This window comes from Pogoniulus pusillus, chromosome 30 (genome assembly GCF_015220805.1).
Source record: "Pogoniulus pusillus isolate bPogPus1 chromosome 30, bPogPus1.pri, whole genome shotgun sequence".
Taxonomy (NCBI): domain Eukaryota; kingdom Metazoa; phylum Chordata; class Aves; order Piciformes; family Lybiidae; genus Pogoniulus; species Pogoniulus pusillus.
Genome location: NC_087293.1, coordinates 1,483,078 through 1,510,807, shown reverse-complemented (window position 1 = coordinate 1,510,807; position 27,730 = coordinate 1,483,078). Strand labels below are relative to the sequence as shown.

Sequence of the window (27,730 nt, the reverse complement as noted above, 5' to 3'; positions counted from 1 at the left end):
TTGCTGCTGCCCAGGCAGGGACTGGCACAGGTGCCCGGCTGTGTCTGCAGCAGCTCCTGAGCCACCCACGGGAGTCAGTGATGCCAGGGCAGGCTGGGTGCTGCCCAGCCTTGGGGGCCACCTCAGCGTGCCCATGCCAGCACTGCTGGCTCCCCAGCCATGCCGTGGGGCAGGACCCTTCACCAGCAGTGGTCAGGTGAGTTCCATGCCCACAGGGGGCTTCACACCTTGGTGGGAAGCTGTTTGCCCAGCATGGGTGGTGCGGGCTCCTGTGCCCTGCAACCGTGGGCATCCTCCCTGGAGGGCACTCTGGAGCACGGCCCAGTTGCAGCTCCTCCCCACTCCCTCCCCAGCCATGTGCTCCATGCCCTGCGTGGCCTCCGACAGCAGGTCCAGCGCCACCTTGGCGAGCTGCAGCGGGCAGCGGGAGCCCAGGGACGCACCGGGCAGAGCAAGGAGGTGACTCGGAGCGGGCCAGGAGGGTCTCACACTACGCAGCCCACAGGGTGGCCTTTGGCCGACGGTGCCTGGCCCAGAGGGCAGTGCTGGTTCCTCTGCCTGTGCCCTCTGCCTGTGCCACGCAGCCAGGGCTCGGGGCTGGGGCTCCAGGTGCATTCCTTGCACCCATCCACCCCTCCGCTGGGGCACTGCTGCCCCCCAGAGACGCCCTGCGTGGCCAAGGGCTCCAGCCTGTGTGCTTGCACCCTCTGCCCACGCCAGGCAGTGCCTGCTGCTCGGGGCAGGGCAGTGATGGCGCCAGGCAGGTCCTGCTCTCCCCCTGCCCCCTGTAAAGCCCTCAGCTTCTCTCTGCAGCTGAAGCAGATGGAGCCCGTGGCAGGTGCCAGCCCTTGGAGGAGCCACAGAGTGCTGGGGGCTGGAAGGGACCTCTGGAGATCAGCCAGCCCAGCCCCCCCAGTAAAGCAGGGGCAGCCACGGCAGCCTGCCCGGGAGCACCACCTCCAGGTGGGGCTGGAAGCTCTGCGCAGGAGGAGACTCCACAGCCTCTCTGGGCAGCCTGCTCCTCGGTCCTGGCAGCGCAGGCTGCGGGGGGTGTGGCGCAGTGCCCTGCGGGCATCGCTGTGCCAGGCGCTGCCAGCTGAGCCGCTGCTCTCTGGCCGGCCGCAGCAGGGCGAGCAGAGGCAGCAGCCCGAGCGGCGCTGCACGGAGCGGGCAGCAGCTGCGGGAGCCCCGCGGGAGGAGCCGGCCCGGGGGAATGCTCCAGCTCCTGCCCCGGAGCTACCTCTGGCCTGTGCCAGGCTGGGGAGGGGGATTTAGGTGGCTTTTTTCAGGAGGGGCTGCTCTGGCTGGGGTCTTTGGGCTCCCTGGGGATCTCCAGCTCCCCCCCCCCAGAGGCTGCAAGGGCCAGCTGTGTGCTGCTGGCATAGCTGGCACAGATGTGTGCCCAGCCATGTGGCACAAGGGCCCTGTGTGCCCACGGCCAGCCAAGGGCAGGCAGGGCTGTGTCTCCTGCTGCCTCCAGGCCTGGGCTGAGCTTGGGTTCCCTCCCTCACAGGGGTGCAGTGACCACCTCCAGCCCTGGCCCAGCTCCCGGGGGTCCCTCAGCACCCTGCCTGGGCTCCAGCAGCGTCTCCATGGCTCCCTGGGGCTCCTGCACCACATCCAGCGCTGCGTGCAGGAGCTGCAGCTGGAGGAGGCACAGCACAGAGTGCCCGGGGAGCCTGGCTGTGCTGGGCACAGAGATGGGCACCACAGCACGAGAGGAGGCCCAGGGACAGCCCGGGGTGAGGTCCTCACCTCCTGCCACAGCCCCAGCCAAAGCAGCAAGAGCTGCAGAGCTCCCCCCTGGAGCACACCGGGGCCACTTCGGCCTGGAGCCACCAGCCCTGCTGCGGGGGCAGGGAGGCAGGAGGCTGCCTCTGCCCTGGAGACCTCGGGCAGCTGCCAGCAGCACCACGGAGCTGTGTGGCAGGGTTAGAAACATCGGGAGAGGTCACTCAGGGACCTGCTGCTGGGAGGGTCAAGATGTTCCCAGGGAGCCCTCCTGAGCTTGGCTCAGGAGAAGGAGGGAAGGGGAGGGGTGGGAAGGGGAGGGGTGGGAAGGGCTCATACCAAACCTGTGTTGGGCACTGGTTCAGGAAGGCAAAGCCCCTGGGGCCTCCTCCCCTCCTCCATTTGTAGGTTCTCCTGTGCAAGCCCAGGAAGGACAAACCCCTCTGGAACCACAGAAGGGCTCAGGCTGGAAGGGAGCTCAGAGAGCATCCACTGCAGCCTCCTGCCATGGGCAGGGGCAGCTCTCAGCTGGGCTTGGCTGCTCCAGGCCTCACTCAGCCTGGCCTTGAGCACCCCCAGGCAGGAGGCAGCCACAGCCTCCCTGGGCAGCCCATGCCAGAGGCTCAGCAGCCTCACACTGCACAGCTTCTGCCTCAGCTCCACTCTCCCCCTGCTCTGCCTCAGCTCCAAACCATTGCCCTGGGCCTGCCTCACACCCCCTCAGCACAAGTCCCTCTGCAGCCTCCCTGCAGGAGCCCTTCAGCTCTTGGCAGCAGCTCTGAGCTGCCCCTGGAGCCTTCTGCCCTGCAGGCTGCACCCCCCCAGCTCCCTCAGCCTGTGCTCCCACCAGAGCTGCTCCAGCCCTGCCAGCATCTCTGTGGCCTCCTCTGGCCTCACTCCACAGCTCTGTGGCCTCCTCCTGCTGGGCACAGCAGCACTGGAGGCAGCACTGGAGGTGAGCTCTGAGCAGAGCCAAGGGGCACAATGCCCTCTCCTGCCCTGCTGCCCACACTGCTCTGCCTGCAGCCAGCACACAGCTGCCTGCTGGGCTGCAGGAGGGCACTGCTGGCTCCTGGGCAGCTGCTCAGCACCCAGCACCCCCAAGGCTTTTTCTTCAGGGCTGCTCTCAGCCCTCTCTGCACCCAGCCTGGATCTGTGCCTGCCCTTGGCCAGTGCCAGCTGCAGGAGCTTCACTTTCTCAACCCCTCAGTACCATCTGTACCAATAATACTCTGATTTCTCTTAACCCTGCTTGGAACTGGTTTGTGTTCAGCAGTTTCACATCAGGAAGCCTGCAAAGAGAAGGTTCTTGGCCAGAAAAGCTCTTCACAGCTCCAGAGAGCATGGATGGTTGAACCAAATGAAAAGCCTTGGCACAGAATGGGTTAGGTTGGAAAGGACCTTAAAGTTCAACCAGTGCCAACCGCATGCCACGGGCAGGGACAGCTCCCACCAGCCCAGGGTACTCAAGGCCTCATCCAGCCTGGTCCTGAACACCTCCAGGGAGGTTGTGGAGCACAGAAGCACCCAATGTGATCAAAGATCACATTGGGTGCTTCTGTGCTCCACAACCTCCCTGGGCAGCCCGTGCCAGGGTCTCACAGCCCTCAACCTGTGCCAGTCTCTCCTCACTCTCACTGCTAAGAGGTGTTCCAGAGCCGTGTGGCCATGGCACTTGGGGCCACGGTTTGATGGCCATGGTGGGCTTGGGTTGCTGGCTGGACTGGGTGAGCTTGGAGGCTTTTCCAGCCCAAACGATCCTTTGATTCTCTGACTCCCACTCCGGTGTCTGCTGCAGCAGCCCCAGACGAAGCCTCCTCTGCAGAGATGCTCTGCTCCACTAGAGGGCAAAGCTGCCCTGCACGGCGCCTGCCACCTGCAAAGGCATCCCGGAGAGCAGCAGGGCCTATGGGCACGGAGGGCTGCAGAGCAGCAGGGCACAGAGCAGCAGCAGGGCTCTGAGGCAGGCAGGGCTTGCTGGGGGCAGGGTGGGCACATCTGGCTGCAGGGCAGCAGGGAGGGAGCTGATGGAACAGGTCCGGACAGAGCCATGGCTGAGGGCACAGCAGGCAGCTGTGTGCAGTGTGGGCAGCAGGGCAGGAGAGGGCATTGTGCCCCTTGGCTCTGCTCAGACCTCTCCTCCAGTGCTGCCTCCAGTGCTGCTGTGCCCAGCAGGAGCAGGCCACAGAGCTGTGGAGTGAGGGCAGAGGAGGCCACAGAGATGCTGGCAGGGCTGGAGCAGCTCTGCTGGGAGCACAGGCTGAGGGAGCTGGGGGGGTGCAGCCTGCAGGGCAGAAGGCTCCAGGGGCAGCTCAGAGCTGCTGCCAAGAGCTGAAGGGCTCCTGCAGGGAGGCTGCAGAGGGACTTGTGCTGAGGGGGTGTGAGGCAGGCCCAGGGCAATGGTTTGGAGCTGAGGCAGAGCAGGGGGAGAGTGGAGCTGAGGCAGAAGCTGTGCAGTGTGAGGCTGCTGAGCCTCTGGCATGGGCTGCCCAGGGAGGCTGTGGCTGCCTCCTGCCTGGGGGTGCTCAGGGCCAGGCTGGATGAGGCCTGAAGCAGCCAAGCCCAGCTGAGAGCTGCCCCTGCCCACAGCAGGAGGGCTGGAGCAGATGCCCTCTGAGCTCCCTTCCAGCCTGAGCCATTCTGTAACTCTACAAACCTCTGCTCCTTCTTGGAGGGAAAGAGCCTCCCCTGGCAGGGCAGGGCTGATGCCAGTGCCACAGCTCACCAAGCTGATGCCAGCTTTATTAGACTTGTTTGAAGGATGCATAAAGGTAAAGCTCCTAACTCTTGACACTCAAGAACCAACTCCTCCCAGAAGCTCCACGTTTGAACAAACCCTGACACTGCAACCCAGCACCGCCAGGAACGGCCTTGGGAGCTCTGAACAGTTGAGCCCAATGGCAGGAAAGGCTCCGGCAGGCAGAAAGCTCCCAGGCGCCAGAGGACGCCCAGGTTCAGCTCTTCCCTCCAAGGAGCTGCCGCAGCGGCGAGAAGATCATCCTGGGGAAGCAAGGAAAGGAGCTCAGCAGGGTCAGACCCCGCCCGGAGAACCGCAGGCATGGGAGAGGGCGGAGGGACCTGCGGCCAGCAGCCAGCCCAACCCCCTGCCAGCCCAACCCCTCCTGTCAAACCAAACCCCTCTGCCAGCCCAACCCCTGCCAACCCAACCCCCCCTGTCAAACCAAACCCCTCTGCCAACCCAACCCCCCTGCCAGCCCAAACCCCCCTGCCAACCCAACCCCCCTGGCAGCCCAACCCCCCCTGTCAAACCAAACCCCTCTGCCAACCCAACCCCCTGCCAGCCCAACCCCCCCGGCCAACCAAAGGCCCCTGGCAGCCCAACCCCCCCTGCTAGCCCAACCCCCTCTGCCAACCCAACCCCCTCTGCCAACCCAACCCCCCTGCCAGCCCAACTCCCTGCCAGCCCAAACCCCCTGCCAGCCCAACACCCAACCTCCCTGCACCCAGGGCAGGGCACACACAGCACAGCCAGGGGGGCTTGGCAAGGCTCCAGAGCAGGAGACTCCACAGCCTCTCTGGGCAGCCTGCTCCAGGCTCCAGCACCCTCACAACAAACAACTTTCTCCTCAGCCTCACCTCCAACTTCCTGGCTCCCACCTTAGCCCTCCTGGGCCTTGTGCTGGCCCTGGGCACCCCCAGGCAGAGCCTGGCACCTTCATCCTGCCCCCAGCCCTCAGCTAGTGCCAGACATTGCTCAGGTCCCCTCTCAGCCTTCTCCTCTGCAGGTCTTCTGGGATGCTGCCCCAGGTTAGAAGAGAGCTCAGAGGCTTTACAGGGCACTCTGCACCTTCACCCCCCAGACTAAAGGAGATCCCTGAGTGTCCCTTTGCCTTGGCAGGCTTTGGTTTAAGCACAGAGGGATCCACTCCTTGAGATGATGCAGAATCTGGCCCCAAGACTGCCAGAATCAGCCACAGGTTCTGTCAGAGGCTCAGACATTGATTCATGGATTCACAGCATGGGTTGGGGTGGAAGAGAGCTTAAAGCTCAGCCAGTGCCAACCTCCTGCCGTGGGCAGGGACAGCTCCCACCAGCACAGGCTGCTCAAGGACTCATCCAGCCTGGCCTTGAACACCTCCTCCAGGGAGGTTGTGGAGCACAGAAGCACCCAATGTGATCAAAGATCACATTGGGTGCTTCTGTGCTCCACAACCTCCCTGGGCAACCTGTGCCAGGGTCTCACCACCCTCAACCTGTGCCAACCTCTCCTCACCCTCCCTCTCAAGAACCTCTTCCTCACCTCCAGCCTCACTCTGCCCTCCCTAACCAGGCCTGCATCTGCTCCCAGCCACAGTGGTTGTACCTTCTCCAGAACTTTGAGAGTCCTCTCCCAGCTGGCTGCAGGTTTCCTCTGTTCCCCATTTGGTCCATTTGCTGCCTTGCACCCTCAGCCTGGCCACTTCCTGCTCTTTGCTCAAGCTTAGGTTCTGCAGGTCCCCCTGTAAGAAGCAGCAGCAAGAACCAAATCCCAACGTTGCTCTTTCCACCCTCCCTGCAGGCCCAAGAGCAGACTGAGAAGTTAGGTCCAGACCCTGCCTGGCATGGCACAGAAATGGCAGGGGTTGGAAGGGACCTCTGGAGATCATCCAGTCCAATCCCTGTGCTGGTTCACCTAGAGAAGGTCACAGAGGAATGGATCCAGGCAGGATGGGAAAGCTTCCACAGAAGGAGATTCCACAACCTCTCTGGGCAGCCTGCTGCAGGGCTCCAGAAGTTCCTCCTCATGTTTGGATGGATCCTCTGATAGTCAAGTTTGTGCCCACTGCCCCTTGTCCTGTCACTGGGCACCACTGCACAAAGCCTGGCCCCAGCCTGCTGACACCCACCCTTGATCTGTGTCAATGCCCCTCAGGCTGCCCAGCCCAAACTCTCAGTGCCACCTGAGAGCTGCCCAAGCCAGCACGGTGCAGGCTTCCTTGGAGGGAGAAACCCATCTCAGGGTCAGCTCTGCAGCTGGGCTCTGGGGGTGGGGATCTGCTAGGCAGGAGCATCTCAGGCAGCAGCAGCATTGGTGATGGCAGCTGCAGCTCCTCACCTGCTGGAGATGGCCCAGCAGCAGCACTGGTGATGGCAGCTGCAGCTCATCACCTGCTGGAGATGGCCCAGCAGCAGCACTGGTGATGGCAGCTGCAGCTCCTCACCTGCTGGAGGTGGCCCAGCAGCACCACTGGTGATGGCAGCTGCAGCTCCTCTCCTGCTGGAGGTGGCCCAGCAGCACCACTGGTGATGGCAGCTGCAGCTCCTCACCTGCTGGAGGTGGCCCAGCAGCACCACTGGTGATGGCAGCTGCAGCTCCTCTCCTGCTGGAGGTGGCCCAGCAGCACCACTGGTGATGGCAGCTGCAGCTCCTCTCCTGCTGGAGGTGGCCCAGCAGCACCACTGGTGATGGCAGCTGCAGCTCCTCACCTGCTGGAGGTGGCCCAGCAGCAGCCTGAGGCCCAGGGCACCCTGGCAGCCTTGAGCTGGGCATAACCCATGTGAAGCAGTCCCACAGGCATTCTTGACTTACAGCAGCTCCCTTGGGTGCAGCCCACAGCAGGGGGTGCTGGCTGCAGCTCAGGCTCCTCTTCTCTGGAGGCAATCTGCAAGGACAAGGAACCCAGGACCTGTCACAGGCTCCAAAGCAGTTTGCTGCTGCATGCAGATTGCCTTCACCAAGATCCTTCTACCCCTCCCTCCTCAGAGGCCTAACTGAGAGCTGTGATTCATTGGACCTAGAATGGCTCAGGTTGGAAGGGAGCTCAGAGCTCATTCACTGCAGCCTCCTGCCACAGGCAGGGGCAGCTCTCAGCTGGGCTTGGCTGCTCCAGGCCTCACCCAGCCTGGCCTTGAGCACCCCCAGGCAGGAGGCAGCCACAGCCTCCCTGGGCAGCCCATGCCAGAGGCTCAGCAGCCTCACACTGCACAGCTTCTGCCTCAGCTCCACTCTCCCCCTGCTCTGCCTCAGCTCCAAACCATTCCCCCTGGCCACAGGGTCCCAGAAGGGCAGCTTGGAAGGGCCCCCAGGGCTCCCCTGCTCCAACCCTCCCAGGGGCTGGTGGAGCTGCACTGAGCTGCCCCAGCAGCCTGCCAAGCTGAGTGCCAAACTGCCCAGTGCAGGGCACTCCACTGCCTGCCCTGGGAGCTGCTTCCAGTGTCCAGCTGTCCCCATGGCAAACATTTCCTTCTGGAGCCCAGAGGGAATCTCCCCAGCAGTGCCTTGTCCCCATGCCCCTTGTCTCTGCCATGGGCCAGCTTGGCCAAAGGGAGACTCCATCCCCCTGGCAGCCTCCCTCTGCCTGCTGCTCCATGGTGAGGTCTGCTCTGAGCCTTCTCTTGCCCAGGCTGCACAACCCCAGCCCCCTCAGCCTCCCATGGCAGGGCTGCCAGGCCTCTGAGTGCCCTCCTGGCCCTTCTTTGGGCACTTCCCAGCCTGTCCACAGCTGCTTTGTACAAAGCTGCAGGCAGAGCTCCAGGAGTGGCCTGACCAGCAGTGAGCAGAGTGGGACAACGACTCCTTTATCTGTGTCCTTGGTACCCTTGGTGATGCCACCCAGCACCCTCTTGGCTTTCTTTGCCCCTGCAGTGACTGCTGGATCCTGCTGAGCTTCTTGTGCAGCAGGAAGGCATTGCCCTGCTTGCTGCTGTGAGAACCCAGCAGTAACCAAGAGCTGTGCTCCCCTCCTGACCACTCTGCAGCTTACCACTTCAAATCCATGCTTTGCTTTGCTCCTCTGGTGCCCACACTCAGCTCCAGCTCTGCCAGTCAGACAAGGAAGGGCTCAGTTAGCAGAGAGCCACCAAAAGGAATCAATTCGGTGCATGACTACTGCAAGGGAGCTTAGTTCCTCTGGCCAAGGACAGACCCCTCAGAGGGTCACAAATAGCTCAGGCTGGAAGGGACCTCAGAGAGCATCAGCTCCAACCCCCTGCCATGGGCAGGGCTGGGCTCTCAGCTAGACCTGGATGCTCCAGACCTCATCCAGCCTGGCCTTGAGCAGCCCCTGGAGCCTTCTGCCCTGCAGGCTGCACCCCCCCAGCTCCCTCAGCCTGTGCTCCCAGCAGAGCTGCTCCAGCCCTGCCAGCATCTCTGTGGCCTCCTCTGCCCTCACTCCACAGCTCTGTGGCCTCCTCCTGCTGGCCACGGCAGCACTGCAGGCAGCACTGGAGGTGAGCTCTGAGCAGAGCCAAGGGGCACAATGCCCTCTCTTGCCCTGCTGCCCACACTGCTCTGCCTGCAGCCAGCACACAGCTGCCTGCTGGGCTGCAGGAGGGCACTGCTGGCTCCTGGGCAGCTGCTCAGCACCCAGCACCCCCAAGGCTTTTTCTTCAGGGCTGCTCTCAGCCCTCTCTGCACCCAGCCTGGATCTGTGCCTGGCCTTGGCCCGAGCCAGCTGCAGGACCTTGCCCTGGCACTTGCTGCCCCTCCTGCAGCTGGCACTGGCCACTGCTCAGGCCTGTCCAGAGCCTTCTGGCTGCCAGCCCTGCCCTCAAGTGAGTGCCCAGCACCACATAGCCTGGAGCCATCAGCAGACCTGCTGGGGGTGCTCTCAGTGCCACTGCTCAGATGTTACACAGCCCTGGTCCCAGGGCAGAGCCCTGAGGAACTGCACTTGTCACTGCTCTCCATCTGGCCATGCAGCCACTGGCCACAGCTCTCTGAGTGTGACCATTCAGGCAGCTCAGAGAGTCACAGGATGGTTTGGGTTGGAGGAGACCTTGAAGATCATCCAGTTCCAGCCTCCCTGCCACTGGCAAGGACACCTCCCACTAGCCCCAGCTGCTCAAGGCCTCATCCAGCCTGCCCTTAGGCACTGAGTGTCCATCCAGCACCTCCCTGTCTCTCCATCTTAGAGACCAGGACGTCCTGTGGGACAGTGCCAGATGCCCTCTGCACAGCAGTGAAGCAGGAGGCAGGCCCAGGAGATAGGCCCAGGAGAGTGTTCTGCTGCCAGCAAACCTGTCCAGACCCAGCTGTGGGCATGAGGCCTCTGCTTCCACTTCAACTCTTCTCCTCTTCACTGTCACTCCCACTGCAGGACTTTCCAAGGCTTCAATTCCTCTCTTGACCTTCAAAACATTGCAGGTTTGGCACTGAAGAAATTGGATTTGTAGTTTTTTTTCTATTTCAGAACAGAATCAGAGGTAGCAGAAATGGATGTGGGGAGAAATGGCTCATCTTTATGCAGCAAAGCCAAAAACTGATCCAGGAACAAGAGGCTGGCTGCTCTCTTCAAAGGGAAAGCACTGAGAGGCCATCCTGAGAGCTATACTCAACAGGTGGAAGCAGCTCCTCTGACCAGGACACCAGGACCCAGCTGGGGCAACCCTTCTCAGATCAGGGCAGGCTTGGGAGGAGGAGATGAGAGCAGCCCTGCAGAGAAGGACTTGGGAGTGCTGGTGGGGGAGAAGCTGGGCAGGAGCCAGCAGTGGGCACTGGCAGCACAGGAGGCCAAGGGCAGCCTGGGCTGCACCCAGAGCAGTGTGGGCAGAGCTGCAGAGAGGAGCTCCTGCCCCTCTGCTCTGCTCTGCTCTGCTCTGGGGAGAGCTCAGCTGCAGGGCTGGGGGCAGCTGTGGGAGCCCAACACAGGAGACCTGAACCTGCTGGAGAGGCTCCAGAGGAGGCCACAGAGATGCTCAGAGGCTGGAGCAGCTCTGCTGTGGGCACAGGCTGGCAGAGTTGGGGCTGTGCAGCCTGCACAGGAGCAGGCTGCAGGCAGAGATCAGAGCTGCACTGCAGGAGCTGCAGGGGAGCTGCAGGCAGGCTGGGGAGGGACTGCTCAGAAGGGGCTGTGGGCACAGGCCCAGGGCAGTGGTTTGGCAGTGGAGCAGGGCAGAGGTAGGTTGGGCACCAGGAGGGAGCTGTGGCCAGGGAGGGTGTGGAGAGCCTGGCCCAGGCTGCCCAGGGCTGTGCTTGAGGCCCCATCCCTGCAGCCATCCAAGCTCAGCCTTGCTGTGTCCCTGTGCAGCCTGCCCTGGCTGCAGCTGTCCCTGCTGCCTGCAGGGGTGGGCAGGATGCCCTCGGAGGGTCCTTCAATGTGGACCTTAGGGAGTGGGCTCAGAGGAGGCCACAAAAATGCTCAAGGGGTTGGAGCTGCTCTGCTCAGGACAGGCTGAGGGAGCTGAGGGTGTTCAGCCTGGAGAAGGCTCCAAGGAGACCTCAGAGCTGCCTGTCAGTGCCTGCAGGGGCTGCAAGCAGGCTGCAGAGGGACTGTGCCCACAGGCTGCAGGGACAGCAGCAGGGCAGTGGTTTGGAATGAGAGCAGAGCAGATGCAGATTGGCTGTGAGGAAGAAGCTCTGCAGCAGGAGGCTGCTGGAGCACTGCAGCAGGTTGCAGGGAGGTGGCTGAGGCCCAGCCCTGGAGATGCTGCAGGTGAGGCTGGGCAGGGCTGTGGGCAGCCTGCTCTGGTGGAGGATGTCCCTGCTGAGTGCAGGCTTGGGCTGGATGAGCTTGGACAGTCCCTTCCAGCCCAAACCATTCTGTGACCCACCCCCCCCAGCCATGACACTGACAATTACACCAAGCTCTTGTAGCTATTCTGCCTCTCCAGACCAGATATAACCTAAAACCCAACCCACAGCCACAACTTACCAGCTCATCACTGCCCTGGGGTCCTTCTTTCTCTGTAAGAGAGGTGTGAGACAATGTGGGCAGGGTTTGGTGAGTGGAATTTCTTTAACCAACTGAGAAGTGCACTCCTGCACTGCAGCTCACTGCTGGGAGCAGGACAAACCCTGCTGGAGCTGAGGGAGGCAGAAGGGAGAGAAGAATGGGACTGGAGGGGAAGGAAATAGAAGAAGTGGGACTGGAGGGACTGGGATATTTCTCTTATGAGAAAGGCTGAGGGCCCTGGGGCTGCTTAATCTGCAGAGGAGAAGGCTGAGAGGGAACCTGAGCAATGTCTGGCACTAGCTGAGGGCTGGGGGCAGGATGAAGGTGCCAGGCTCTGCCTGGGGGTGCCCAGGGCCAGCACAAGGCCCAAGAGGGCTAAGGTGGGAGCCAGGAAGTTGGAGGTGAGGCTGAGGAGAAAGTTGTTTGTTGTGAGGGTGCTGGAGCCTGGAGCAGGCTGCCCAGAGAGGCTGTGGAGTCTCCTGCTCTATGAAAAACTGAACACAGCTCTCCCAGAGCTCCAGTTCCTGGCAATCAACAGCACACACTGATGGGAGAGGGACAAGAGTGCTTCTGGGAGGAGTCCTCAGAAGAGAAGGAACTGAAGAAGTCTTAAAATCAAAGAATCAAAGGCTGCTATGGATTGGAAGGGAGCCCCAGAGAGCAGCCAGCCCAAGCAGGGCACCCAGGGCAGGGCACACAGCAACACTGCCAGGGGGGCTTGGAAAGGCTCCAGAGCAGGAGACTCCACAACCTCTCTGCACTGCTCCTTGATGAGCTGCAGGAGCTGCCCTGGGCCAGCTCTCAGCCTGCCCACTATGAGCAACCACATTTCCAAACAGCCCTCCTCAGGTGGCTGCTCTGCTTCCTCCTCCTCCTCCTCCTCCTCCTCCTCCTCCTCCTCCTCCTCCTCCTCCTCCTCCTCCTCCTCCTCCTCTGCCTCCTCCACCTCCTCCTCCTCTGCCTCCTCCTCCTCCACCTCCTCCTCCTCCGCCTCCGCCTCCCCCCCCCCATTTACTGCAGCATCAGCCCATCAGCCCTGGCTCAGCTGCTCCCTGGTGAGCCACAGAAGGGGCTGCTGAAAGGAGGCTCAACCTCCCCCCACTGCCTTCCCACAGGCTGCTGCTTCTGGGGCTGAATCCCTCACAGAAAAGCCACTTCTGGGCAGGCCTGTGGGGAGCAAAGCAACTCTGCCCCTGTCACAGACTCAGAGAATCATCAAGGCTGGAAAAGACTTCTGAAATCATCTGTGTCCAGTTCTAGTGCCCCCAGCAGCAGAGAGAGCTGGAGCTGCTCCAGAGGGGCCAGAGGAGGCCTCCAAGGTGCTCAGAGGCATGAGCAGCTCTGCTGTGGGCACAGGCTGGCAGAGTTGGGGCTGTGCAGCCTGCAGAGGAGAAGGCTGCAGGCAGAGCTCAGAGCTGCACTGCAGGAGCTGCAGGGGAGCTGCAGGCAGGCTGGGGAGGGACTGCTCAGAAGGGGCTGTGGGCACAGGCCCAGGGCAGTGGTTTGGCAGTGGAGCAGGGCAGAGGTAGGTTGGGCATCAGGAGGGAGTTGTGGCCAGGGAGGGTGTGGAGAGCCTGGCCCAGGCTGCCCAGGGCTGTGCTTGAGGCCCCATCCCTGCAGCCATCCAAGCTCAGCCTTGCTGTGTCCCTGTGCAGCCTGCCCTGGCTGCAGCTGTCCCTGCTGCCTGGAGGGTCCCTTCCAGCCCAGCACCAGCTGTGCAGCTGTGAAATGCAAGAGGCTGACTGTAGATGTTTCTGAAGCAGAGCACAGGACTTACCCCCATGCAGCCTCTGCTGGAAGGAGTTGAGCTCCAGGTACATGGTGCAGATGTATGGATATGGCACCAGCTGCACATTCTCATGTTTGAACCTCATCTTGGACACCCTCTCCCATTTACTCAGGTCTGAGGAAGACTTAAGGACATGGCACTGAGACTTCCAAGGAGCAGCAGCCCTGACAGTGCCTGCATCTACAGCTTCCAGAGCCAAACCACGGGGCACAGGCAGCAGATGCAACCTGTCTGTGCAGAACCAGCACTCACAGCATCCCAGAATAGCTTTGGCTGGCAGAGCCCTCCCAGCTCAGCACTGCAGGGGCACCACTGAACCCTGCCCCTCAGCACCAGGGCCACAGCTGCTGGAACCCTCCAAGGATGGGCACTGCAGCACTGCCCTGGGCAGCCTGTGCCAAGCTTTGAGAACCCTTCCAGGGCAGAAAGAGTTTCTGAGCTCCAGCCTGAGCCTGCCCTGGGGCAGCCTGGAACCATTGCCTCTCATTCTATCACCTGATATCAGGAAGAAGAGACCAAGCCCCTCCTCACTCCACCCCTCCCTCCTTTCAGGGAGCAATAAGGTCTTCTCTCAGCCTCCCTCCTGACAAGAGGCACTCACCCAGGCAATGCTCTCCCATCAATCTCTTGCTGTGTTTCCCTAACTGTATTTGGCTTCCATCCTGATGTTCTCCTGCAGTGTTCCAGGCTCAACCAACCCTGATGACTAAAATCTCCCCAGCTGGGCTCACTAAAAAGTCATCACCCTAAAAACTGCAAAGGGCTGAGCAGGCTGTCAGGGAGGAGCAGCAGCTCAGTTCATCTCCAACCACCAGGCTTCCTGCAGCTGCGACTCTGACACCAGGAGCTCCTGCACACAAGGGTGGATGACACTGGGCAGCAGCCTCCTGACACCCCTCTGAGCTCAGGGAGACAAAGGTCAAAGGGAGAATTCGAGTCCATTTGCTGGCAGTAACCCTGAAATCTGGAGATGGAGCCCAAGGTTTGCCCACATGACACAAAGACTCCATCAGCTTCAGAGATGCATGGAATGGGTTGGGTTGGAAGGGAGCTCAAAGCAAAGCCAGAGCCAAACCCTCTGCCAAGGGCAGGGACACCTCCTACCAGCACAGGCTGCTCAAGGACTCATCCAACCTAGTTCTAAACACCTCCAGGGAGGTTGTGGAGCACAGAAGCACAGAATGTGATCAAAGATCACATTCTGTGCTTCTGTGCTCCACAACCTCCCTGAGCAACCTGTGCCAGGGTCTGCTCACCCTCACTCTACACTCTCAATCTGCCCTCCTCAAGCTCCAATCTATTGTTCCTCCTCTTGTCACTCCCAGCCCTTGCCAGAAATCCCTCCCCAGCTCTCCCAGAGCCCACATCAGCTACTGAAAGGTTGCTCTAAGGTCTCCCTGCAGCCTTCTCTTCTCCAGGCTGCACAGCCCCAACTCTCCCAACCTATTCTCCAGCATCTTTCACTAACAGCCAACTGCAAAGCTCAGAGGAGTCAGACTCCAGTCCAAGACCTGCTCCTGAATGTCCAATGAAGCAATGCCAAACAGACACAAGGAGAAAAGAAAGGATACAGGGGAAGACAGTGAAGTGGTCAGTAGAAAAGGGATGCAAATCATGGAGATTTCCAAGGATGACTCGAATTGCTTCCTGGAGAGGGCAGAAAAAGAGAGGGGGGAAGGAAGAACATTACCAACCCAGACACAATTCCACTATGAAGCTTTGGAAAACACTTTAAATTGCTTTGTGGTTTGCATGGATCATGACAGAGAAGGTTCTGGAGCTCTCCCTGCAGCTTCTGCTTTACTTTGTGGTTTGCATAGATCATGGTAGAGAAGGGTCTGGAGCTCTCCCTACAGCTCTTGCTTTACTTTGTGGTTTGCAGGGATCATGGCACAGAAGGTTCTAGAGCTCTCCCTACAGCTCTTGCTTTACTTTGTGGTTTGCATGGATCATGGCAGAGAAGGGTCTGGAGCTCTCCCTGCAGCTTCTGCTTTACTTTGTGGTTTGCATGGATCATGGTAGAGAAGGTTCTGGAGCTCTCCCTCCACCTATTGCTTTAAATTGCTTTGTGGTTTGCATGAATCATGGCAGAGAAGGTTCTGGAGCTCTCCCTCCACCTATTGCTTTACTTTGTGGTTTGCATGGATCATGACAGAGAAGGTTCTAGAGCTCTCCCTACAGCTCTTGCTTTACTTTGTGGTTTGCATGAATCATGGCAGAGAAGGTTCTGGAGCTCTCCCTGCAGCTTCTGCTTTACTTTGTGGTTTGCATGGATCGTGACAGAGAAGGTTCTGGAGCTCTCCCTACAGCTCTTGCTTTACTCTGTGGCTTGCATGAATCATGGCAGAGAAGGGTCTAGAGCTCTCCCTACAGCTTCTGCTTTACTTTGTGGTTTGCATGAATCATGGTAGAGAAGGTTCTGGAGCTCTCCCTACAGCTTCTGCTTTACTTTGTGGTTTGCATGGATCACGGCACAGAAGGTTCTAGAGCTCTCCCTCCACCTATTGGTTTAAATTGCTTTGTGATTTGCATGAATCATGGCAGAGAAGGTTCTGGAGCTCTCCCTCCACCTATTGGTTTAAATTGCTTTGTGGTTTGCATGAATCATGGCAGAGAAGGTTCTAGAGCTCTCCCTACAGCTCTTGCTTTACTTTGTGGTTTGCATGGATCATGGCAGAGAAGGTTCTAGAGCTCTCCCTACAGCTCTTGCTTTACTTTGTGGTTTGCATGGATCATGGCAGAGAAGGTTCTAGAGCTCTCCCTACAGCTCTTGCTTTACTTTGTGGTTTGCAGGGATCATGGCACAGAAGGTTCTAGAGCTCTCCCTACAGCTCTTGCTTTACTTTGTGGTTTGCATGGATCATGGCAGAGAAGGTTCTAGAGCTCTCCCTACAGCTCTTGCTTTACTTTGTGGTTTGCAGGGATCATGGCACAGAAGGTTCTAGAGCTCTCCCTACAGCTCTTGCTTTACTTTGTGGTTTGCATGGATCATGGCAGAGAAGGTTCTAGAGCTCTCCCTACAGCTCTTGCTTTACTTTGTGGTTTGCAGGGATCATGGCACAGAAGGTTCTGGAGCTCTCCCTAGAGCTGCTGCTGCCTGATGTATGACTTCTGTGTTTTCCATCATGCATTTCACCCTCACACCCTCCACAGAGCTTCCTCACTCCTCCCACTTGGAATGTTGCATTGGACAAAAGGTCCTCAGGCCCCCAAGTGAGCCAAAGATTTGCTCAGCACAACATTCAGCCAAAAGGTCCTGGATCAGAGAATCATAGAATGGGATAGGTTGGAAGGGAGCTCAAGGATCATCCAGTTCCAACCCTCTGCCATAGGTAGGGACACCTCCCACTAGAACAGGTTGCTCCAGGCCTCATCCAACCTGGTCCTGAACACCTTCAGGGAGGTTGTGGAGCACAGAAGCACCCAATGTGATCAAAGATCACATTGGGTGCTTCTGTGCTCCACAACCTCCCTGGGCAACCTGTGCCAGGGTCTCACCACCCTCAACCTGTGCCAGTGTCTCACCACCCTCACTGCAAAGAACTCCTTTCTAACACCCAGTTTCAATCTTCCCTCTGCCAGTTCAAACCTATTCCTCCTCCTGTCATTACAAGCCTTTGTCAATAGTCCCTCCCCAGCCCTCCTGTAGCCCCCTTCAGGCCACTCCAAGGTCTCCTCAAAGCCTTCTCTTCTCCAGGCTGCAGAGCTGCTTCATCTCCTACCTCTAACTCCTCGGCAGCACTTTCCACGTGGTCAAGATCAGGAGAGCTGTGAAACAAGCAGAGGGAGTCAGCTCCAGCAGAGTCTCCAAGCACAGCAGCTTCTTGTGTGGGAAGAGTTTATCCAACACCACAGCACCTTTCCCACTGCACAGGGCAAACAGCAGGCAGCAGGTGGAATCTCAAGAAACTCTTCACAACATCCAATGTTAGAAAAGCAACAGGGGCAGTGGCACTGAGAGCAGCCTCAGCAGGTCTGCTGATGGCTCCAGGCTGTGTGGTGCAGGGCACTCACTTGAGGGCAGGGCTGGCAGCCAGAAGGCTCTGGACAGGCCTGAGCAGTGGCCAGTGCCAGCTGCAGGAGGGGCAGCAAGTCTCAGGGCAAGGTCCTGCAGCTGGCTCGGGCCATGGCCAGGCACAGATCCAGGCTGGGTGCAGAGAGGGCTGAGAGCAGCCCTGAAGAAAATGCCTTGGGGGTGCTGGGTGCTGAGCAGCTGCCCAGGAGCCAGCAGTGCCCTCCTGCAGCCCAGCAGGCAGCTGTGTGCTGGCTGCAGGCAGAGCAGTGTGGGCAGCAGGGCAGGAGAGGGCATTGTGTCCCTTGGCTCTGCTCAGAGCTCACCTCCAGTGCTGCCTCCAGTGCTGCTGTGCCCAGCAGGAGCAGGCCACAGAGCTGTGGAGTGAGGGCAGAGGAGGCCACAGAGATGCTGGCAGGGCTGGAGCAGCTCTGCTGGGAGCACAGGCTGAGGGAGCTGGGGGGGTGCAGCCTGCAGGGCAGAAGGCTCCAGGGGCAGCTCAGAGCTGCTGCCAAGAGCTGAAGGGCTCCTGCAGGGAGGCTGCAGAGGGACTTGTGCTGAGGGGGTGTGAGGCAGGCCCAGGGCAATGGTTTAGAGCTGAGGCAGAGCAGGGGGAGAGTGGAGCTGAGGCAGAAGCTGTGCAGTGTGAGGCTGCTGAGCCTCTGGCCTGGGCTGCCCAGGGAGGCTGTGGCTGCCTCCTGCCTGGGGGTGCTCAAGGCCAGGCTGGATGGGTCTAGCTGAGAGGTTCTTTACTGGCCACTATCCCAGGAGGATTCTGTCCCTCCTGCCTGGTTCTTGATCCAGGTGTTCTTGAATCCAGTTTCAGAATCCAGCTCCTAAATCTAGTTCCCATCTGCCACTGAGTGCAGTGTGGGCCTTGCCCAGTGCCTGCCCCTGTCAGCAGTGGTGCCAGTGGTGCTGTCACTGCCATCAAGTGTTTGTCTCTGTGTCTCTATTCCTCTTCTTTCCATCCCAGCTGGCTGAGTTCCTCTCCCAGCCCATCAGCCTCTCTCCCTTCTTCCTCTTTTCTTCCCTTTGGAGGCTCATGAGAAGCATCTGCAGCTGCCTCCTGGCTGGCCCAGCCCTGACCCTTGGCAGGAAGAGAAGCAGGCAGCATCCAAGGCCTCATGACCTGGGTGCCAGATCTGCCACCTGACTGGGGCAGGCTCCTTGGTTGGGTTGGAGAGGGCTTGGAGATGTGAAAAGGGAGACACCTTTGGCTCTGTAAAGAAGGGGAGAAGCTTCAGTGTGGACTGGTCTGCCCTGGGGACACAGCAGCCCCTCAGGCAAGAGGACTTCACTCTAGCAGAAGCCTGCCTGCAGGTACAGGTCATCAGCTCTGTCACCAGCTCAGGTCAGCTCTTGCAGCTCTTTCCATGCTCTTTTGGGAACCTGTCTTCAGATCTCACTGTGGGCCAGAGGAGCTTCCCCTGGCCTGTCTGCAGGAGTGAATCCAGCTGCTTTGAGTAAGCAACCCCCACTCAGCACAGCCATGGCACAGCAGGGAGGAAGTTTCACTGTCAAAGGAGTTGCACCAGGCTGCTGGGCAGGCCGACTTGGTGAGGTCACCACCAGTTCCAGAAGGTACTATGAAACACAAAAGCTGCTGTAACAGGTCTGCTGCCCTCATCTCTCAGGTTCAACAAGGTTCAGCAAGTCCCAGGGCAAGGTCCTGCAGCTGGCTCAGGCCAAGCCCAGGCACATATCCAGACTGGGTGCAGAGGGGGCTGAGAGCAGCCCTGAAGAAAAAGCCTTGGGGGTGCTGAGCAGCTGCCCAGGAGCCAGCAGTGCCCTCCTGCAGCCCAGCAGGCAGCAGGGCAGGAGAGGGCATTGTGCCCCTTGGCTCTGCTCTGCTCAGACCTCACCTCCAATCCTGCCTCCAGTGCTGCTGGCCCCAGCAGAAGGACACAGAGCTGTGGAGTGAGGCCAGAGGAGGCCACAAAGAAGGGCAGAGAGATGGAGAACCTCCGCTGTGGGGGCAGGCTGAGAGAGTTTGGACTGTTCAGCCTGCAGAAGACTCTGGGAGGACCTTAGAGATGCCTGCCAATATCAAGGCCAGGTTGGATGAAACACAGAGCACCCAAGGCTAGATGAGAGTTGTCCCTGCCCGTGGCAGGCAGCCCGGAGCAGATGATCTGTAGGATCCCTTCCAACCTGAGCCGTTCCACGGCAACAATGTGTTGCAAGAACCGATGTGGCAATGCACACGAAGGGTACAACACGAGGGGCAGCAGGGAGCTGGCCAGCTCCTGCCAGCACAGCCCTCCCGGAGCTCTCACACCCTGCGGCTGCTCACACATCCCCACACGCTGGCAAAGAGCCGCTAAGAGCAAGACTGTGGACAGCAGACAGGGAGAGGAGATTCTGCCCCTTTGATCTGCTCCGATAAGACCTCACCTGCAGCACTGCATCCAGCTCTGGAGGCCCCAGCACAATAGGGATATGGAGCTGCTGGAGAGGGGCCAGAGGAGGCCTCCAAGGTGCTCAGAGGGCTGGAGCAGCTCTGCTGTGGGCACAGGCTGGCAGAGTTGGGGCTGTGCAGCCTGCAGAGGAGAAGGCTGCAGGCAGAGCTCAGAGCTGCACTGCAGGAGTTGCAGGGGAGCTGCAGGCAGGCTGGGGAGGGACTGCTCAGAAGGGGCTGTGGGCACAGGCCCAGGGCAGTGGTTTGGTAGTGGAGCAGGGCAGAGGTAGGTTGGGCACCAGGAGGGAGTTGTGACCAGGGAGGGTGTGGTAGAGCCTGGCCCAGGCTGCCCAGGGCTGTGCTTGAGGCCCCATCCCTGCAGCCATCCAAGCTCAGTCTTGCTGTGTCCCTGTGCAGCCTGCTCTGGCTGCAGCTGTCCCTGCTGCCTGCAGGGACAACATGCCCCTGGAGGGTCACCTCTGAGGTCTCTTCCAGCCTAGCCCATTCCAGGCTTCTGACATTCACCACTCCACAGCAGTGCTGGTTCTGACTGGGGCAGAGTTGAGTCCCCACAGCAGCTGGGGCAGGGCTGTGTTTTGGCTCCGTGCTGAGAACAGTGTTGATAGCACAGGGCTGTAGCCATGGCTGAGCAGAGCTTACACAGCCTCAAGGTCTTCTCTGCTCCTCACGTTGCCCCAGCAGGGAGCACGCTGGGGGTGCACAAGATGTTGGAAGGGAACAAGGCTGAGATAGCTGAACCCAGCTGGCCTAAGGCATACATCAGGCCACAGGACATCACTCTCTGGGGGGGGAAGGAGGATGCTTGGTACTGTTAGACATGATGGAGCCTGGATTCCTGCCCACTGGTGGAAGTGAATGAACTCCTGACTTGGCTTTGCTTGTGAGTGGGACTTCTGCTCTACTCACTACACTGTTCTTAAGCCATGGGTTTTGTCTCTTTCACCCTTCTGATCCTCTCCTTTGCCCCACTGTGGGGCAGTGTGTGAGCAGCCACCAGGAGATAGCTGCCAGCTGGGGTTAAACCATGACAAAGGCTCCAGAGCTTCTCAGTTAAACACTTAGGAGACTTCAAACCGCTGTCAGTAAAATCAGCCTCTTGTCCCATCAAAGCACAACCGCCACCCCTGACAGCGAAGCAGGAGTGCAGTACTGCAGCTCAAATCACTCCCTCGGGCCCATTTACCCTGTGTGCAAGGGCAGCAGCAGCCACTTCTAAGCAACCACATGCAGAGCTTGGGAAAGAAGCCAGGAAATGAGGACACCCCCCCAGGAGCTGAGTGCTTATCAATATGTAAATCAATGTTTACCAAGCTGCAATGCTTATCGATATGCAAATCAATGCTGATCAGCATGTAATGTTTATCAATGTGCACATCAATGCTGATCAAGATGCAATGTTTATCAAGATGTGAATCAATGCTTAGCAATAAGCAAATCCGTGTTTATCAGTATGTAATGGTTAGCAATATGTAAATCAATGTTCATCAATAAGCAAATCAGTGTTTATCAATATGCAACGTTTACCAAGATGTGAATCAATGCTTATCAATATGCAAATCAATGCCTATCAATATGCAGTGCTTGTCAATATAGAAATCCATCTTCATCAATATGCAAATAAGTATTTATCAGTATGCAATGTCTGTCAATATGTAAATCAATGCTTATAAATATGCAAATCAATGGTTATCAATATGCAAATCCATATTTATCAATATGCAATGTGTATCAACCTGTGAATCACTGCTTATCAACATTCAATATTTACCAATATGCAAATCAGTGCTTATCAGTAAGCAATGTTTGCTAATATGCAAAGCAGTGATTATCAATATGCAAATCCATGTTAATCAATATGCAAATCGATGTTTATCAATATGTGAATCGATGCTTATCAATAGTCAATGTTCATCAATATGCAAATCAGTGTTTATCAACATGCAACGTTCATCATATGCAAATCAATACCTATTGATATGTAAATCAATGTTTATCAGTATGTAATGGTTAACAATATGTAAATCAATGTTTATCAATATGCAATGTTTATCAATATGTAAAGATTATTAATTGTCAATATGCAAATTAATGTTTCTCAATATGCAGATCATTGTTTATCAACATGCATATCAATATGCAATATTTATTGATATGCCAACCAATGTTTATCAATATGCAGTGCTTACCAATATGTAAACCAGTGTTTATCAATCTGCAATGTTTATCAATATGTTTATCAATCTGCAAATCAGTGTTTAGCAATATGTAATGTTTATCAATATGAGACTCAATATCTATCACTATGTAATGTTTATCACTATGTAATGTGTATCAATATGTAAATCAATGTCTATCCCTCTGTAATGTGCATCAATATGTGAATCAATGCTTATCAATAAGTAATGTCTGCAGATATAGAGATCCATGTGTGTCAATATGTGAATCAATGCTTATCAATATGTAATGTCTGCAAAGATATAGATCCATGTGTATCAGTATGTGAATCAATGCTTATCAATATGTAATGTCTGCAGATACAGAGATCCATGTGTGTCAATATGTGAATCAATGCTTATCAATATGTAATGTCTGCAAATATATAGATCCATGTGTATCAGTATGTGAATCAATGCTTATCAATATGTGAATCAATGCTTATCAATAAGTAATGTCTGCAAAGATACAGATCCATGTGTGTCAATATGTGAATCAATGCTTATCAATATGTAATGTCTGCAAAGATATAGATCCATGTGATCAATATGTGAATCAATGCTTATCAATAAGTAATGTCTGCAAATGCAGAGATCCATGTGTGTCAATATGTGAATCAATGCTTATCAATAAGTAATGTCTGCAAATACAGAGATCCATGTGTGTCAATATGTGAATCAATGCTTATCAATATGTAATGTCTGCAGATATATAGATCCATGTGTGTCAATATGTGAATCAATGCTTATCAATATGTAATGACTGCAAATATTTAGATCCATGTGTATCAATATGTGAATCAATGCTTATCAATATGTAATGTCTGCAAATATATAGATCCATGTGTATCAATATGTGAATCAATGCTTATCAATATGTGAATCAATGCTTATCAATATGTAATGTCTGCAGATATAGAGATCCATGTGTGTCAATATGTGAATCAATGCTTATCAATAAGTAATGTCTGCAAAGATACAGATCCATGTGTGTCAATGTGAATCAATGCTTATCAATATGTGAATCAATGCTTATCAATATGTAATGTCTGCAAAGATACAGATCCATGTGATCAATATGTGAATCAATGCTTATCAATATGTGAATCAATGCTTATCAATAAGTAATGTCTGCAAATATATAGATCCATGTGTGTCAATATGTGAATCAGTGCTTATCAATATGTAATGTCTGCAGATATATAGATCAATGTGTACCAATATGTGAATCAATGCTATCAACATGTGAATCAATGCTTATCAATATGTAATGTCTGCAAAGATATAATCTATGTGTATCAATATGTGAATCAATGCTTATCAATATGTAATGCCTGCAAAGATATAGATCCATGTGATCAATATGTGAATCAATGCCTATCAATAAGTAATGTCTGCAAAGACACAGATCCATGCTTATCAATATGTGAATCAATGCTTATCAATATGCAATGTGTGCATATATGTGAATCAAGATCTATCACTATGCAATGCTTATCAATGGGTGAACCAATGCTTATCAGTATGTACTGTCTGTAAATATGGACACCAATGGTTATCAGTGTGTGCAGGGTGAGTGCCAGGAGGCTGCAGCCAGGCTCTGCTGGGGGGTGCCCAGGGACAGCACAAGGGGCACTGAGTGCAAGCTGAGGCAGAGGAAGTTCAGGAGGATTTTTTCCCCTGGGAGGGTGCCAGAGCCCTGGCACAGGCTGCCCAGGAGGGCTGTGGAGTCTCCCTCTCTGGAGATACTCAGACCCTGCCTGGATGTGTTCCTGTGGGATCTGCTCTGGCAGGGGGCTTGGACTGGCTGAGCTTTGGAGGTGCCCTCCAGTGCCTGGCACTCTGTGACTCTGTGACTGTTGGGGCTGCTAAGAAGTGAGTTCTCCGCAGCTTTAGCACGAAGATGCTCACCTGGTGAAGTTGCCATAGCGGATTTTGAACTTGTACACAAGCCTGCCTGCGTGGAGGAACCTTGTTTCAGGCCAGGGATAGGTAAATGGCTTCAGTGGCATCTCTCTCTCTGCCTGAATGCCAGCCTAGGGAAGCAGGAGAAGCAAATTAACTCCTCACTACATCTCATCCTGTCACACCAGATGGGGACTTCCTCCCTCTAGAGAACATCTGCAGCAACAATCTTAACTCCCACCAGTGTCTCCCACCAGCCTGAACACGCCCAAGTGTCTGTTTCACAACAGCAAGGTGGGTTTGAGCAGGGCTGGAAGGGACCACAAGGAGCAGCCAGTTCCAAGCCCCCTCCCATGGGCAGGCTACCCACACCCTCATCCAGCCTGGCCTTAAACACCTCCAGCCATGGGACCTCAACCACCTCCCTGGGCGACCCCTGCCAGCCTCTCACCACTCTCATACTCAACAACTTCCTCCTCACCTCCAGGCTGACTCTCCCCACCTCCAGCTTTGCTCCATTCCCCAAGTCCTGTCACTGCCTGTCACTCCCTGTCACCACACACCTATTATTAGCTACTATAGGATTACTGGAAACTGGGAAGGAATTGACAGTGAGGGTTGGGAGCAGCTCCCCTGTAAGGACAGGGTGGGAGAGTTTGGACTGTTCAGCCTAAAGAAGGCTCCAGGGACACTTAAGAGCAGCCTTGCAGCAGCTGAAGTGGGATACAGGAGAGCTGGGGAGGGACTTGTGACAAGGGTCAGGAGTGACAGGACAAGAATCATAGAATCAATCAGGTTGGAAGAGACCTCCAAGCTCATCCAGTCCAACCTAGCACCCAGCCCTATCCAATCAACCAGACCATGGCACTAAGTGCCTCATTCAGTCTTTTCTTGAAGACCCCCAGGGACGGTGCCTCCACCACCTCCCTGGGCAGCCCATTCCAATGCCAATCACTCTCTCTGTGAAGAACTTCTTCCTAACATCCAGCCTATACCTACCCTGGCACAACTTGAGACTGTGTCCCCTTGTTCTATTGCTGGTTGCCTGGGAGAAGAGGCCACCCCCCCACCTGGCTACAATGCCCCATCAGGTAGTTGTAGACAGTAATAAGATCACCCCTGAGCCTCCTCTTCTTCAGGCTAAACAGGCCCAGCTCCCTCAGCCTCTCCTCATAGGATTTGTGCTCCAGGCCCCTCACCAGCTTTGTTGCCCTTCTCTGGACACCTCCCAGCACCTCAACATCTCTCTTGAATTGAGGGGCCCAGAACTGGACACAGTACTCAAGGTGTGGCCTGACCAGTGCCGAGTACAGGGGCAGAATAACCTCCCTTGTCCTACTGGCCACACTGTTCCTGATGCAGGCCAGGATGCCATTGGCTCTCTTGGCCACCTGGGCACACTGCTGGCTCATCTTCAGCTTACTATCTATCAGTACCCCCAGGTCCCTTTCCTCCTGGCTGCTCTCAGCCACTCTGGCCCCAGCCTGTAGTGCTGCTTGGGGTTGTTGTGGCCAAAGTGCAGAACCCTGCACTTGGCCTTGTTCAATCTCATCCCATTGGCCTCTGCCCACCCATCCAGCCTGGCCAGGTCCCTCTGCAGGGCTCTCCTACCCTCCAACAGATCAACACCTGCTCCTAGCTTGGTGTCATCTGCAAGGAGAAGCTTGAGGAGGGCAGGTTGAGTCTGGAGAAGGTGGTGGTGAGAGCCTGGCACAGGTTGAGGGTGGCGAGAGCCTGGCACAGGTTTCCCAGGGAGGTTGTGGAGCACAGAAGCACCCAACGTGATCAAAGATCACGTTGGGTGCTTCTGTGCTCCACAACCTCCCTGAAGGAGGTGTTGAAGGCCAGGCTGGATGAGGCCTTCAGCACCCTGTGCCCCTGCCCACGGCAGTGGCTTAAGGTCCCTTCTAACCCAAATCACACACTCAAAGCCGACAGCCGCCACACCTGCGCCTTAGCTCCCGGGGAGGTGCTCCTCTCCACTCGTCCAAAGCTTTACAGGCCTCTTGCCCCGGGGGCTGGCAGGGAAGCCTGGGACGCACCAGGCCGTCTAGGGCCGGCCGGGCCTGCTCAAGCCCTCCGCGGAGCACGGCCTAGCTCCTCGGCCTGCCCAGAACGGAGACGCTGCCGCTGACCCCCCAGCCCCGCCGTCAGCGGCGCTCTGCCAGCCTCGGCGCTGGAGACCACCGGGCAGCCCACGGCTCCACCGGCGCAGCCACCCGGCCCGCCTCCGCGCCTGCCTTCGCGCCCGCCTCTGGCGCCCGCCTCTGCGCCTGCCTTCGCCTTCGCTGAGGCCAGGCCGCGGCTGTCTCCTGAAGAGTCCAGACGAAGGCAGTCGAGCCCGGACGAGAAGAGACGAGTGGAGCCGAGCCCGGCCGAACAGAGACGAGTGGAGCCGAGCCCAGCCGAACAGCGCCGAGCTTAGTTAAGCCGAGCGAATACGAGCAGCGCGACCGGCGGCGAACAGCGCTGGGCCGAGCTGAGCCGAGCGGGTACGAGCGGCGCGGAGGCAGCCGAGCAGAGGCGGACGGAGCCGAGCCGAGCAGAATGTGAGAGGCGCGGAGGCAGCCGAGCAGAGGCGAACAGAACCGAGCCGAGCCGAATGTGAGAGGAGCGGAGGCAGCCGAGCAGAGGCGAACAGAACCGAGACGAGCCGAATGTGAGAGGAGCGGAGGCAGCCGAGCAGAGGCGGACAGAACCGAGCCGAGCCGAATGTGAGAGGCGCGGAGGCAGCCGAGCAGAGGCGGACGGAGCCGAGCCGAGCCGAATGTGAGAGGAGCGGAGGCAGCCGAGCAGAGGCGAAGGGAGCCGAGCCGAGCCGAATGTGAGAGGAGCGGAGGCAGCCGAGCAGAGGCGAACAGAGCCGAGCCGAGCCGAATGTGAGAGGAGCGGAGGCAGCCGAGCAGAGGCGGACAGAGCCGAGCCGAGCCGAATGTGAAAGGCGCGGAGGCAGCCGAGCAGAGGCGAACAGAGCCGAGCCGAGCCGAATGTGAGAGGAGCGGAGGCAGCCGAGCAGAGGCGAACAGAGCCGAGCCGAGCCGAATGTGAGAGGAGCGGAGGCAGCCGAGCAGAGGCGAACAGAGCCGAGCAGAGGCGAAGGGAGCCGAGCCGAGCTGAATGTGAGAGGAGCGGAGGCAGCCGAGCAGAGGCGAACAGAGCCGAGCAGAGGCGAACAGAGCCGAGCCGAGCCGAATGTGAGAGGAGCGGAGGCAGCCGAGCAGAGGCGGACGGACCCGAGCTGGGCCGAGCAGCAGAAGCGGTGTGAAAAGTACCCCGAGCGGAGCCCCGCGGGGATGCTGAGGAGCATCCGGGTCCAGCCAGAGATGCCTGTGTGAGAACGGCCGCGGGGGGGACGCCACCGGCACACCTCGGGTGCGGAGCAGACAGCTCGTCGGGGCCCTTTCCGACCAGGACCCGTTGCAGAGGCCGTGGCGATGCTCACGCTCTGGGGATGCGGATGGGACGTGTGGGCTCGGCGTGGTGTGCTACGACGTGGCACGAAGTGCCCTGTGTCCCCTCGCATGACAGCTGCTCTCCAGCCCTGGCACAGACATGAAGAGGCGGCACAGGGGCAGGACATGCGAGTGGCAGCTACTGGAGCAGGCCAGGACTGTGCTACAGAAGTGGAGGTGGCCTAGGAGACATCTGAAGTGTCACAAGAGAGTCGATCTTCAGCCGCTAGAGCACTTTCTTCTCTTCCCTTCCTGTCCTACACAGCTCCCTGCTGCACCTCTGCTCTGGGGCACCTGATGCTGTGACCTCCCTCTGCTCCAGCCCCCCCCAGCCATGTCCTGCTTGGCACAGGCTGTGTCTGAGGCAGCTTCATTTGGGGCTTGGAGTGCTCTGAGTTCCAGTGTGATCCCAAAGCCTCAGAGGAATCAACCTTTACCTCGTGGCAGATCTTACAGCTGCTTTCACAGGGGTCTGGGCTCTGCCAGGAGCTCATCCCTGGCTCTTCCCAGTGTCATGAAGTCAGGTTTACTGTTTCTTGCTGTATACAACTTTCAGGAGGGTATTTTTTCCTCCAGGATAGATTGGCACAAG

The 27,730-nt window shown here is 57.4% G+C and overlaps 1 protein-coding gene and 1 long non-coding RNA gene across 4 annotated transcripts in view; one reads left to right on the top strand and one right to left on the bottom strand.

Moving 5' to 3' along the window:
- Positions 1-418: 418 nt before the first annotated feature.
- Positions 419-1,956, top strand: LOC135188967 (uncharacterized). Its single transcript, XR_010307900.1, has 3 exons — positions 419-459; positions 814-963; positions 1,514-1,956. It is a non-coding gene; the product is annotated as an uncharacterized LOC135188967 (long non-coding RNA).
- A 2,487-nt stretch (positions 1,957-4,443) lies between these two features.
- Positions 4,444-27,730, bottom strand: part of MAJIN (membrane anchored junction protein) — a 32,717-nt gene continuing 9,430 nt past the window's right edge. For 2 of the 3 annotated variants that reach the window (XM_064168819.1, XM_064168820.1), the window contains exons 2-11: positions 23,693-23,817; positions 16,857-16,902; positions 14,706-14,781; positions 13,123-13,248; positions 11,325-11,356; positions 9,692-9,825; positions 8,436-8,490; positions 7,262-7,334; positions 6,056-6,191; positions 4,444-4,731 (exon numbers count right to left, since the gene is read on the bottom strand). In XM_064168819.1, the coding sequence (XP_064024889.1) occupies positions 4,686-4,731; positions 6,056-6,191; positions 7,262-7,334; positions 8,436-8,490; positions 9,692-9,825; positions 11,325-11,356; positions 13,123-13,248; positions 14,706-14,781; positions 16,857-16,902; positions 23,693-23,793 (825 nt within the window). In that variant the 5' untranslated portion in view covers positions 23,794-23,817 and the 3' untranslated portion in view covers positions 4,444-4,685. Of the gene's footprint in view, positions 4,732-6,055; positions 6,192-7,261; positions 7,335-8,435; positions 8,491-9,691; positions 9,826-11,324; positions 11,357-13,122; positions 13,249-14,705; positions 14,782-16,856; positions 16,903-23,692; positions 23,818-25,633; positions 25,952-27,730 lie in introns of those variants that run through there. The other variant, XM_064168818.1, reaches the window with a different exon arrangement.